This window comes from Scyliorhinus canicula, chromosome 11 (assembly GCF_902713615.1).
Source record: "Scyliorhinus canicula chromosome 11, sScyCan1.1, whole genome shotgun sequence".
NCBI classification, from domain to species: Eukaryota; Metazoa; Chordata; class Chondrichthyes; order Carcharhiniformes; family Scyliorhinidae; genus Scyliorhinus; species Scyliorhinus canicula.
This window is the reverse complement of record NC_052156.1, coordinates 74,266,819-74,281,324: the sequence shown is the minus strand read 5'-3', so window position 1 is coordinate 74,281,324 and position 14,506 is coordinate 74,266,819. Positions and strand designations below refer to the sequence as shown.

The following is a 14,506-nucleotide window of genomic DNA, read 5'->3' as shown; positions in this document are numbered from 1 at the left end:
CAGGGGGCATAGATTTAACATGACTGGTGGAAGAATTAGAGGGGACACGAGGAAAAGCCTTTTCATCCAGTAGGTGGTGGGTGTCTGGAATTCACAGCCTAACTTTGTGGTTGAGGCTGCAATATTCAACTCATTTAAACAGTTCCTGGATCTGCATCTGAAGTGCAGTAACCTGCAAGGCTAAGGACCAGGTGCTGGAAAGTGGGATTATAATGAGCAGCTAGTACCTTTTTTCTCTTTTTGGCTGGCACAGACATGATGGACTGAATGGCCTCTTTCTACACAATAACTTTTCTATGACTTTGCCCCACCGCTTCTGTTTGAGACATCTGCAAATCTGAGCCATGCAGTTTCCATTTACCAGATCATTTATGTAAATCAGAAATCAAAGTCCAATCATCAAACCCTCATATTTCTATTGCTTATCCTTAATCCAACACTGAATCTTGAGGCTTTTACTTCAAATAAATATCTGTAAATGCATAGTTTTATTTCGATTTTCTGAAAGATTTATCTATCAAAAGATATTCCACTATCCATTTTGTCTTCAGAATCCTTGAATAAATCAAGGTAGTTTATCAATCACATCTACAGACATTCACCTCCAGCCTAATCATTACCTCTGGTGTCAGCCTCAGCTCAGGGTAGCACTTTTGCTTCAGAGTCAGAACGCTGAAGGTTCAAGTCCCATTGAAGAGAGAGCACAAAATCCGGCTGACATTTCTGCTCAGTACTGGAGGATGCTGCAGTGTCAGGGTGCCGCCTTTCGGATAAGACGTTAAACCATCTGCCCGTTCAGATGGGTGCAAAACATCCAATGGCACTATTCAAAAATATGGAGGCGAGTTCTTCCTAGTGTTATGGCTAATATTCATCCCTCAACTAGCAGGACTAAACTAGTCAATCTGGTCATCATGTCTTTGCTGTCTGTGGACACAAATTGGCTGCCGCATTTCTGATGTTACTACACTGCAAATGTACTTAATTGGCTGCGAGACACTTTGGGCATGCTGAAGTTGTTAAATACTAAAGTGATCCAACTTACATGGAGAGTATTTGGTGCATTGGAGGGGATTTTCAGGTTTTTTTTTAAAGTTAACTTTTTGTAGTTTAACGTACAAGTTACCTACTGAGTAATGTTTACATGACGTTGCTTTTTAGCTTGTTTATTAAAGTAAAAGTCTGAAAACTTGAAATCTTGTCATGTGGTCCTTCCAGTTGACCACTGGAAATTCAAATATCTTTTTAAAAGTCTCCACCAGAATTGTGATTTTTGGGGATTTTTTTCTCAATATTGCATTTCTTCTTTTTGGGGACGTGGAGCCACAAGCAAGAGATTTTGGCAACTAGTTTTAAATGTCAGCTTGCTTAAAAAAAAATCTTTGTTTTAAAGAACACTGACTAAAATGCAGTGAACTGGTTGACTGTTAAGAAAATAAAAAAGGTCCAATTTCATCCAAAAGCTTGACTACTAAGCAAGTAATTAATCATCTTGCATTTGGACGCCATCCTTTTTTTTGTCACCTCTAATACCGTTGGCAGAATTACGAGGTCAAATTTCCCTTGTGTGCTCAATCACGAGTCACATTACCATCAGTAAATTCACTTCAAAGACATTGCATTCCAATCCGTTGGTAGCCTAGATATGCAGTTACTTTCAAAAGTGAAAGGAACCGAGACAAAATCCAAAGGTGAAAAAGTTGTTCAATGTTGGTTGTGAATTAATGGAGAACATCAATAATTGGCAAATAATTAGCAAATGCATTTCAACACCTAAATAGGAGGTAATGCAATTTGGTAAGAGGAATAGGAAGGTTACATTACTTGGAAGATGTCATTCTGGGTGGGGTAGAGAAATAGCAGGATCTCGTTTACAAATACAACAAAAAGTAAATGTTGCGCCATAGGTTAGAGAGGTCTTAGAAAAGAAAACTAAACATTCGGCTTTATTTCTGGAGTGATAGAATTGACAAGTAGTGAAGATACCCTAAACCAATACTGAATCTTGGTTAGACCACACTTAGCTTGTAGTTCTGGTCACCATATTACAGAAAGGATATACATGGAAACATACATTGATAATAAAAGCAGGAGACAGCCATTTGACCCTTTGAGCCTGCTCTGCCATTCATTCTGATCATAGCTGATCATCAAATTTAATACCCTGATCCCACCTTCCCCCCACATCCCTTGATATTGCCCCAAGAGCTATATCTAATTCCTTCTTGAAATCACACAATATTTTGGTCTCAACTACTTTCTGTGGCAGTGAATTCCACAGATTCACCACTCTGGGCAAGGAAATTTCTCCTCACCTTAGTCTTAAAAGGTTTACCCTTATCCTCAAACTATGATCCCTAGTTCTAGACTCGCCCACCATTAGGAACATTCTTTCTGAATCTACCCGGTATAATCCTGTTAGGATTTTAGAAGTTTCTATGAGGTTCCCTCTCGCTCTTCTAAACTCTAATGAATAAAATCCTAATCGACTTCGTCTCTCTGCATATAACAGTCCCACCATTCTAGGAATCAGCCTGGTAAACCTTTGTTCCCCTCCCACGATAGCAAGAATATCCTTCATCAGAAAAGGACAGCATAAACACAAAACTCCAGGTGTGGCCTCATCAATGCTGTATACAATTGCATCCTCTGCCTATACTCAAATCCTCTTGCTTTGAAGGCCTAGATACCATTTGCCTTCTTTAGTGCCTGCACGTTTACTTTCAGTGACTGATGCACGAGGACAACAAGGTCTCGCTGAGTATCCATTTCTCTCAATTTACACCCATGCAAGTAATAATTTGCCATCCTACTTTTTCTACCGATATGGATAGCATCAGATTTATCAACATTAGATGGCATCTGCCATGGATGTGTCCACTCACTCAGCCTGTCCAAATCCTGCTGAAGCATCTCTGGCATCTTCCTCACAGCTCACCCTCCCACCCAACTTTGCATCATCTGTAAATTTGGAGATAATACATTTAGTTCCCTCGTCCAAGTCATTAATATATAATGTGACCAGTTGGGGCCCCAGCACAGATCCCTGCGGTACCCTGCAAGTCACTGCCTATCAATCGGAAAAAGACCCATTTATTCCAACTCTTAGCTTCCTTTCTGCTAACCAGAGGCAGGATTCTCCCCTACCCGGCGTGACGGAGGGTGCCGGCGTAGGGGAGTAGCGCCAACCACTCAGGAGTCGAGCCTCCCCAAAAGTGGGGAATTCTCCCCACCTTTGGGGGCTAGCCCCGTGCCGGAGCGGTTTGCACCAGAAGACTGGCGCAAAAAACCAGCGCCCCCGGCAGCGGGGATGGCCGAAAGGCCTTCGCCGGTCGGCGCATGTGCCGGCAGTGACGTCAGCGGTAGCTGGCCGCTGATGTCACAGCCGGCGCATGCGCGATGTGGGGTTCTCTTCCGCTTCCGCCATGGCGAAGGCCGTGGAGGAAAATAGTGCACCCAAGGCACTGGCCCGGAGTCTGAGCAGGGGGCCCCGATCGCGGGCCAGGCCACCGTGGGGGCACCCACCGGGGTTCGATCGCCCCCCCCCCCCCCCCCACCCCCCGTCCCCCCCCAGGACCCCGGGGCCCGCTCGCACCACCGATCCCGCCGTTCCAGAGGTGGTTCAAACCTCGGCGGCGGGAGAGGCCTCCCAGCAGCGTGACTTCGGCCCATCTGGGCCGGAGAATCACCGTAGGGGCCTCTCCGATCGGAGTGGCGAGATTCCCGCCACCGCCACTTCCCGGGTGGCGGAGAATTTGCCACGGCGGGGGCGGGATTTTAGGCGGCCCCAGGCGATTCTCTGACCCTGCTGGGGGTCGGAGAATTTCGCCCCAGCTTTGTATTCATCTCAAGACACCACCTGTAATCCCATACGCTATAACTTTACAGAGTGATCTGCTGTGCGATACCTTGCCGATAACCTTCGGAAGGTCTGAATAAACCACATCCAACGGGTCTCCCTGGTCAACTCTACTCATTACATCTTCAAAGAATTCCAGTAGATTTGTCAAGCACGATTTCCCATTCGCAAATCCACGCTTTGTCTGATTACACTACTGCTTTCCAAATGCTGCGCTATGAACTCTTTGATAATGAACTTCACCACTACCAATATTAGGTTCAATGGTCTATAGTTCCCTGTTTTCTCTCTACCGCCCTTTTTGAATAGTGGGGTTATATTAGCTACCCTCCAATCTGTAGGAACTAAAGAATTCTGGAAGATGACCAGCAATGGATCTACTATTTCTAGGGCCATTTTCTTAAATACTCTGGCATGAAGATTACCAGGCCCAGGAGGTTTATCGCCTTCAATCCCATTAATTTCCCCAGAACTATTTCTCTACTAATGCTGATTTCCTTCAGCTCACAAAAACTGGTGTTTCTCAGAACTTCTGGTACATTATTCATGTTTTCCTTTGTGAAGACAGAAGCAAAGTACGAATTTAGTTCCTCAGCTAGATCTTTGTTCTCCATTATGAGTTCTCCCGTTTCCGACTGTAGGAGGCCTATATTTGTAGAGGTGGATATGGAGTTTTGAAGGCGGCAAAGAAGATTAACAAGGATGAGTTACCAGAAAAGTGGATGCATAAACTCATATCAGTAAGTGATGAACTGGGTGTCTTTTGTCTTGAAAATAGACTGAGAGGTGATCTAATAGAGTTCTTTAAAATTGTGAAATGTTTTGATAAAGTGGATGCAAAGAGAACCCTTCCACTTGTGGGAGAAAGAGAATATTAGAGGGCATCAAAAAGACAGTCATCAAGAAATCCAATAGACAATTCAGAAACTTCTTTACTCAAAGAGCGATGAGCATGCGGAGCTCTCTACCACGGAGTGATTTAAGCGAAAAGTATAGATGCATTCAAGGGGAAAGCCATACAAGTTTACAAGGGCAAAGGGTTTAGAGGCTTACAATAACAGATTTAAATGAGGAACGGTGGGAGGAGGCATGAGTGGAGCATAAACACCAGCTTGGACTGGTTGGGTCAAATGGCCTGCTTCTCTGCCATACATCCTATGTAATTTAAGCAAGCCTAACAAATTACTCAACTTACAGATAGCTGTACATCATAGCACACAAGGAGATTGTTTGAATCACCATCTCCGTGCTGTGCCAACGCAACAGGAATGATCCACCCCAATCCTCCTGTCCATTTCCTTCTAGCATTCCTCCTCAAGTCGATACCAATTTCCTTTCAACTGCCTTGTACTCGCTAAGTCAGTATGTTGCTTATGAGAAAGCATTCCATGTTCTTATGAACGCTGTGTGGAAAAAAATTCTTCCCTTCTCACGATACTCGAGTCAAGGGCTTCAGGTCACTGCTTCATCCATCAGTGAAAACAATCTTTAACAATTAATCCTCACATAGTCATATTTATTCACCCTCTGAAAACCTTTCACAAGCGACAACTGTTCTCATTCTCCTCTGTTCCAGTGAAAGCCTTTTTTGAGTCTTTATTCATCAACACCCATTATTTCTGTTACCATTCTCTTGAAACTTAATCGTTCTACTTCTATGAAATTGTTCTTCTTTCCTATGAAACATGCCCAGTTTTACACAGTTGGCCAAACTGATGTCTTTCAGAAATTCAACTAACCAGCTATAGACTAGTTTAGCACACTGGGCTAAATCGCTGGCTTTTAAAACAGACCAAGGCAGGCCAGCATCACGGTTCAATTCCCGTACCAGCCTCCCTGGACAGGCACCGGAATGTGGCAACTAGGGCCTTTTCACAGTAACTTCATTGAAGCCTACGCGTGACAATAAGCGATTTTCATTCATTTCATTTCATTCATTTCATTTCAATACTTTTGCCTCCACATTCAGAAGTGATACGGGCCTATACGTCCCACACTCCGTCGGACCGTTATCTTTTTTAGCAACAGTGAAATTGTTTGCGGCAACACCCCCTTCCCTATTGCCTCTTCAAACATCCCCACCATCAGGGGTGCCAGCTTATCCTTGAATTTTTTACAATATTCCACCGGAAACCCATCCGGCCCTGCCACCTTCCCCGACTGTATCCTCCCAATCGCATCCTTTATCTCCTGCTCCACTATTGCTTCTGCTAAAGTAGCCCTGTCCTCCTCCCGTAGCCTTGGATACTCCAACCCATCTAGAAATCCCTGCACCTCACGGTGGGCAACAACAATTTAAATACAATAAAAGGTTTGAGTCCTTGCCTCACTATGATTTATTTTACTTTGCCCTTTTTCACTGATGGTCCAGTTCACACAACTTCACATGTCAGCAGGAACCCCAAAGGAAACTTGCCAGGTCTGCAGAGAAGACCTGGTAGAAAGGTTTCTGTCTCTCTCTCTCTCATTTGTGCCAAGCAAATGAGGAACTACCAATTAATCACTACTCCAGAGTGTCTGGTCTCAAGTGAATGTCACAGTACAGATCAGCATATAATTACATACAAGCTTCAAACGTTACCACATTCATACATTTTACTGGTGGAACAGTTCCTCTGCATGGAACCATTTAATGAAAAAGAAAAATTTCCAAATTAAGATCCACTTTTGAACATTCCCATCCACATATCCCCAATTTGGCACCTCACCTGTTTTAGAATATTTTGCTCTCTCATGAGTTTCTGCCGCTCTCGGTTTGGCTTATTGATCACCACTTCAAGCACATCTTGACCTGAATTTGGAACATCCGCAACAAAGAACACCAGGTCTTCCAGAAGCTTTGTCACAAAACTGTTGAAAATAAATTCAACCAAGAAAAAAAGGTTCAAGGAGCCCAAAAAATTTAGAAGACATCGTCAACACTTTAGAAAATACAGCATAACAAAATTTTAAATAACATTGAACTAAACATACAAGACCACAAGATATAGGAGCAGAATTAGGCCATTCGGCCCATCGACTCTGCTCCGCCATTGAATCATGGCTGATATGTTTCTCAGCCCCATTCTCCTGCCTTCTCCCCATAACCCACGATCGCCATGTTAACAACATCGGGGTATTTTTCTTTCTGGCATCATTTAGCACTCATGTCCCGACTTGTACTTGTTTTTTTTAAGTTCAGTGATTGCCATCGAAGCCTAGCAAGAAAACAAAATCCCTCATGAAATATGGGTATTACAAAATGGCGAGTGCGTTTTGCCCATCCTTTGCTGCCCAACATCAGAGGACACTTAAGAATTCAAGACGTTGATATGACACGGCATTCATATCAAGACACATCTCTCTCCAGTAGTGAACCAGTTGTTTGGGGAAAAAAGGATAATCTGAAAGCTCCTGACTGCTTTTTCTGGGTGGCTAATGTTTTTAAAAACTAGTACATAGAACATAGAACAGTACAGCACAGAACAGGCCCTTCGGCCCTCAATGTTGTGCCGAGCCATGATCACCCTACTCAAACCCACGTATCCACCCTATACCCGTAACCCAACAACCCCCCCCCTTAACCTTACTTTTTATTAGCACACTACGGGCAATTTAGCATGGCCAATCCACCTAACCTGCACATCTTTGGACTGTGGGAGGAAACCGGAGCACCCGGAGGAAACCCACGCACACAGGGGGAGGACGTGCAGACTCCACACAGACAGTGACCCAGCCGGGAATCGAACCTGGGACCCTGGAGCTGTGAAGCATTTATGCTAACCACCATGCTACCCTGCTGCCCTGACTGCCTAGTACTGTGACAAATGTTTCAACTCGCTCTCTGGATCACCAGTCCAGTAATATAACCACATCCCTCCATAACCCAACTGTCCTTGACCCATTTGCTGATGGGTGTGAAATGTTGTGCTCAAGACTTGATAGGGGCTAAACGTGTAATGAGGAGGCAGGCCTGAAATATTGGAGTATGTCTTAATGTGGTGTTGTACTTGGCTAATTCCACCCTAGATGGTTCTCCAATGTACCCATGTTTGGGGGTGGGAGGGGAGGGAGAATTGGATCTAGTTGGAATCCAATTATCAGTCTAAATTCATGCATTTTGTCTGAATTTCTCGGCACCCCAACTTGCTACACTATTGAACAGCAAATCTTAAAACAATCTGGCAAGAAAACCAGATTGGTTTCATTCAGAGGTTTGAGAAATTTGGGGGGGGGGGGGGGGGGAGAGAAACAGAGCAGATAGGGAGAAACTGTTCCTGCTGGCAAAAGGTCAAGAACGGTGATAGACAAGCGTAGCAAATGTGATGTGAGAAAAAGCTTTTTCACAGAGTGAGTGGTTCGGGTCTGGAATGTGCTGCCTGGAAGTGTTATGGAAGCAAATTCAATCGAGGAATTCAAGGGGGCGTCTGCTAATTATTTGAATAGAAACAATCTGCAGGGGTATACGGAAAAGGCAGGGGAATGACACTAAGTCATGATGCTCATTTGAAGAACCGGTGAAGACACGATGAGCCCCGTGCCCCGTAACAATTCTGTGAGGTACCAGTCAAGGCGCTGGGATTTATCAGGTGAAAATATTCATGGACTGGAAAGTTTACATAAGCTTCTGTTACAGATATGGATATAAGAATTTACATTGGAAGGAAACAAATGACTACAAAATATGAATGACAACAGAAAGTAAGATTTTATTAGACCAAAAGTGCACAAAGCTACAAGATTTTGAATACATTCTATACGGATCATTTTGAGGGAATAAAACAACATGGAAGTTTATTTTTCCTCCTTCCCCAGGAAGGACAGTGTGTGAATTTTACCTTCAATTTTGCCTTTGCATCAAAAAAAGAGAGGGCAGTTTGTTATTTGGAATAGTTCACCAAGTAAGGTTGCATGGGCAAACAGCTTAATTCAGGCCAAATTGGGCAAACATCTTGAAAAGAAACTATTGCTAGAACACCAATAGGATGGATTAGATGGAGCAATAGTCTTTTCAGGGACGCGTATCTACGTTTCAAACCCATATTTTGTAGCACTGGATATGTTTTTTTTACAAATCGCCATAAACCATTCTTTCTAAACCACAGGCATGTTTCAATTTTTTTTAAACTAACCATAAAGCTAATTCCACCTTCATGCAAAACAGAAAAGACCTAAATATTCTGACCAGCCAGAAAATGTATTTAATTTTAGCTCATTCCTTAACCATCTCAAATGCAAGTCGATTGCAAGAGTTGGCCACAAATAGGGAATCTTAATCAATTTGCAATGTTCTTCCAGTAAGGAACTGTGATCAAGAAACAAAACACAGCACTATGGAAACTGGGAAAATCACAAACAGAAGACGAAAGAAGGAGGATTCATGTTCCAATTTGTCAGGAAAATGCGGGTGGTCAATTATTGGCTGCCTATTAAAAAAGGTGTCACCTACCGCCTTTCATTCTGAGTAATGGTGCCCTTCTCAAGCTTGCCAGCTATCGAGGCCAACACTTTGCTGGCATCATTGGCAAAGTCCAAGTCTCTCACTTCTGCTGGCGAAACGGGCACAATAGCAAATGCTTCTTTATCCTCTTTAGTTGGAGAAGTGCCAATCTGAAATGGAAGGAGATGGCAACACTGTCAGTAAACAACAGTTCATTGGCTTTTAATAGTTACGTATGTTTTTAATAATCCAAGTTACCTTCAGCATAACTGGCCTCTCTTCATCTTTATCAATTGGAATGTTGGTGCTATGAACCCACGTGTTTGTGCAGAGATGTCGGAGTCGAACATAAGAATTTCTGGAACACACACACATCAGTTTCGGAATCAAATATAATTTCACAATTACTTTGAATACACATGCAACAAGTTATGTTGAACTGAGGTTGTGCTAACACATTTTTTCATGCAGGATCCAATGAAGTTTGCTACCTAGCCACATAAGCGAGATATTAGGGAGCTTGCTCAAAGGAGATAGATTGTAGAATTGTCTTAGAAGAGAGGTAGAGAGCTCGGAGGGTTACTGAGGGAATTCCAGAGCTTTCAGTCCTAGCAAGCACTGCCACTACCACTGACGCCATGGAAAACAGAGATGCAGAACAGGCCAGAATTGGAATCATATTAACACCATTGTAAGGAGCTACAGGCTTTGTAGAAAGCATGAATGACAGGAGAAGATCAACATTTTAGCTGTTCTTGCTCATTTGATTCCATATTTCAAGTAATGCACAATAATCGAGATTTTGCTTATTGTAGTTTCTCCCCATTCATCGGATAGGTAAATAACAACTGCAAAGCTAAGTAACTACTGCAACAGTTATTAACTTAACTACAATAACTTGCAGTCCCGTGGCTGTGAATCAGCTTTCACCATCAAACTGACAGAAACCGATGCTTGCTAGGGTTATCCCCATCCTGGTCCCAGATTATGTGACCTGGGTAACCACCCTCTCAGCTGATCTCCCCATAAAGGGGACAAACACCACACTTACAATTTGTAACTCAGGAATTTGTGGAGTTGGTCTGATATTATTAAAGGAAAACAGATTGCAGAAAATTGAAAAGATGCTGGTCAATCTCGGCCACTTCATACCTACACATTATTAAATGGTAATATTTTCCAACAGGTTTTCAGCAAATATATATATTTTTTGAAAAAAATTAGAGAATCCGATTATTTTTATCCAATTAAGGGGCAATTTAGCGTGGCCAATCCACCTACCATGCACATCTTTTGGGTTACGGGGGGGAAACGCACACAAATACGGGGAGAATATGCAAACACCACATGGACAGTGACCCAGAGCCGGGATTTAACCTGGGACCTCAGCGCCCTGGGGCAACCGTGCTAACCACTTGCGCCACCGTGCTACCCTTAAGCAAATATATTAACTGACATATTAACTCTGTGCACTGCATCCTGTATTAATCCATAGAATTGCTATAGTGCAGAAGGAGACAATTCGGGCCATCAAGACTGCACCAACCCTCTGAAAGACCGCCCTATCTAGGATCACTTCCTTGCCCCATCCCTGCAACCCCGTAATCCGGCCTAACCTACACACCTTTGGACTGCAGTTTTGCTTTGACACACAATAAAGAAAATCTTTGCCTACAGCAGTTATGCACCAATTTTAATCAATAGATATCATATGCACGTACTATGAATACAATCATGCACCGAGATATTGAATGTATTGTTAAATCTGTATATTTTCAAGCAGCTTTGTTATTGATTGATAGTTTAGTGAATATGATATTTGGGGAGGGCACCTCATTCGAAGTATTGGGGATGTGTATTCTCTCTGCTGCCCTATTTATGCATTTTTGAGCAAGGATGCATTATTCAGGTCTCCAGGAAACGCGGCCAGATTGTCTGATTGTGAGCACTGTCTGTGACTGGAAAACATTTAAACTCAAGTTATTCAGTATACAAACATTTCAATATCGGTCCGATATGCAATGGATTTGGAAATAGGTAGACGGTAATGATGGGTGATGGAACAAAACAAATTCTTGCTTCGATTTCAACTCAATGTATACACTGTCAAGGGATGTGTTGCAAAATGAAGCATGTGTTTCTTGGATCCAGAACTGCAACCAAGCTCTGATAAAACATGTGATTTGTTGTCCAAGCGATTCAATATATGGAATTGGGATTTCTCAAATTAGAGAATAAGCAGAGTCTGCAAATCTCTAGCATGGCAAAGCTCCTTCAGCAGTTTTTTGGGGAAAAAAAAAATCACTCAAAACACTCACCAACTGCTGGTTTGATTTGGAGAAAGAGGTATCAAATTTGTGAAATCATTTGCACCAGAAGATCTGTGCACAGAACAAACTTGCATCCATTAAGTGGTTTGGTTTTCACAAGTATAGGCATAAGACAACCAATAGGTATGCAATTTCTCATCTGCAGCAGTCTTGTCCAATACTTTCATGACTAACCATATAGAGCGATGCAGGAATTCAGGTCTGACCTCATTAGATTTTGCTGCAGTCATTAAAAAATTTTTTTTAAAAAAAGGTCTGCACTCATTAGATTTTTTTTTTTTTTTAAAAGTAGGTGCTGGTGTCTGTCAATACTCAAAAGCACCTCAACCTTTTGTATGTATGCAGTTATTAGCAAGAGACAATCAGAACGAGAGAATAGTTTTTATGGAGTGCCTTCCTTTAGTTACTGAATGGCAATGAATGGTTGTGAAGTAAATCTACGCAAAGTATAGGTATCTGTATAGTGCTAAAGCTAACGGAGGTATTTCCTACTCAAGTTAGTACATTTGGTTAAAATGGTGTCACTATGGCCACACCTGTGGACAGCCAACAATGTCAACTGGATATAAGGAATGAGCCCTCTGTGTAATGATTATATGGAACTGACCACTTCATACCAGGCTGGTCTTCCACTGACCCCAAGGGTCAATTAGGAATACAATTGAGTCTGGGTCTGGACCACTGAGTTTGGAACAGGGAACTTTTAAAATCGGTCTGTACACCAAGAGAGAGACTTGATGCTTATTTCATGGATATCTGATATGCCAATCAGTGTTAGTTGATAGAAGAGCAATGCTTGGATGCAATTTTAGTGGAGGCAAGCTGACAATAACATTACGATGAACTAGAGGCAATACATTTCACACGCCCCATCCAACAATTTGTTCCAAAATTGCAGTCACATCTACGATCTCGGCGACACTACAAAGCTTGGCACTTGAGAAATACTACTGAGCAAAAGGACGAGTCTGAACCCTAAAATGTCCAGCTCTTGAAATGTGTATGAATTTGGCAAAATAAACTATTTCTCATAACCTTAGTCCAATAAAAGAACCAATTTATTTTCAACGTACCACTCATTGGATACTCCTGCTGCCCAATACGAGGGACAAAGTTTATCTTGTTTAAAGTTCACTTTCTCAGTTTCTGCAACTGCAATTTTATTCTATTCATCATTGGAAGATGGTTTGTTTATTAAGATTTGTGATGAGGCAAAATTGGTAAGTTCATAAAATCGTAGAAAGGAGTGCAGAAGGAGGCCATTCAGCCCATCTTGTCCATGCCAGCATGAGGACACCCAGGTGCACTTTCTAATTCCACCTTTCTGCACCTGGTCCATAGCCCCTGTATCCTACAGCACTCAAGGTGCAGATCCAGGTACTTTAAAAAAAAAAAGAGTTCAGGCCTCCACCACCAACCCAGGAAGCAAATTCCAGGCTCCCACTACCCTCTGCGCAAAAATGTTCTTCCTCATGTCCCTTCTACACCTTCTTGAATCTATGTCTCCTGGTTCTAGAATTCTCCACCTAGGGAAACAATTTTATCTTACCACACTTTTCTCTTCCTCTCATAATTTTGGACACCTCGATTAAGTCACCCCATAGCCTTCTTTGTTTGAAGGAAAATAATCTTGCACTAAATCACATGGTTGGCAGTCAATCAACACAATTAACAGTTAGCCAAGAATTTGGTGTTATGGAAAGAAAGAGAAAACACATTTATATACAATCCTTCATGTCCCCAGGATGCCCAAAAATACTTTAATGCCAAATGTGCACTTCTGAAGTGCAATCAATTGTGTAATGGATGAAACGTGGAAGCAGATTTGTGCACAGTGAGGTCCCAGAAACAACAGTTGGTCTGTTCTTGGTCACACGGATCAAGGAATAAATATTGGCCAGGGCAGCAAAGGCACATCTCTGATAAAATAGTGTCTGAAGATCTCTTATAGCCACATGAGGGGGGCAGGTGGCTTTCTCTTGCAAACATCCAAAAGGTGATAGGCGATGTTAAACTGAGGATGTACTCTTCTGAATGAAATATACACATGGAAAACGTTCCAAGGAAAATGCAAAGTAAACCTGGAAATTATAGTTTTTCAGTGGTTCAGTGGATAAAGGTTCGCCAGACAAACCCGAAAGGCTCAGGCTCAATTCCCGCACCATACACCCATGACTGAAATTGGGAGCAGAGGAATTCAGCCAAGGTTTCATCTGCCTGTCATAATCCAGTGGTCAAAGGATTAAATCGGAGATAGTGCTATTCGGTCCAACCAGTCCTTCCTGTTTACGTTCCACTCGAGCCTTCTCCTGGTACCTTTCCATATCTACATCTACCACTAATGCCATCTATTTCTTCTCCCTCCTTTATGTTCAGTTTCCCCTTAAATGCATCTATACTATTCACTTCTACTTAGCCCCTGTAGTTGAAAGCTCCACATTCTCAACCCCCTTTGAGTAAAGAAGTTTCTTCTAAATTCCCTTTTTGGATTTCTTGGTGACGGTTTTAAATTGACAGCCTCGAGTGATGACCTTCTCCACCTGGGGAAACATTCTTTATCTATTGAAACTGTGGTAACTTGACTACAAAAAGGGAGTTGGAAGCTTGTTATAATTAATAAATAAGGTGAATCTTTTTTAATGTATTATAAATGAAGTATAAAATAAAGCGTGGACTCACAAGTGGGAGCAACTAGCTAAACATTGAAATAACAGTAACTGAACAGAATAAAAACTAACAGCAGTTAAATAAGAATGTACACAGGTAACAACTAATTACGTTACCGCACTTACTGATGACAACAATGGACATAACTAAGATGATGCAGAATAATAACACAATAACACTTCTCCCCCACTTTAAATTTTAATTCTGCTTAAAAACAGAAATACAATGAAA

At 42.2% G+C, this 14,506-nt stretch overlaps 1 protein-coding gene across 4 annotated transcripts in view; it reads right to left on the bottom strand.

Annotated features, from left to right (window-relative positions):
* LOC119973141 (inositol 1,4,5-trisphosphate receptor type 1) overlaps positions 1-14,506 on the bottom strand; it is a 624,311-nt gene that overhangs the window by 384,176 nt on the left and 225,629 nt on the right. For all 4 annotated transcript variants that reach the window (XM_038810748.1, XM_038810749.1, XM_038810750.1 and 1 more), the window contains 3 exons: positions 9,537-9,636; positions 9,288-9,448; positions 6,568-6,709 (listed from right to left, as the gene is read on the bottom strand). In XM_038810748.1, the coding sequence (XP_038666676.1) occupies positions 6,568-6,709; positions 9,288-9,448; positions 9,537-9,636 (403 nt within the window). The remainder of the gene's footprint in view (positions 1-6,567; positions 6,710-9,287; positions 9,449-9,536; positions 9,637-14,506) is intronic.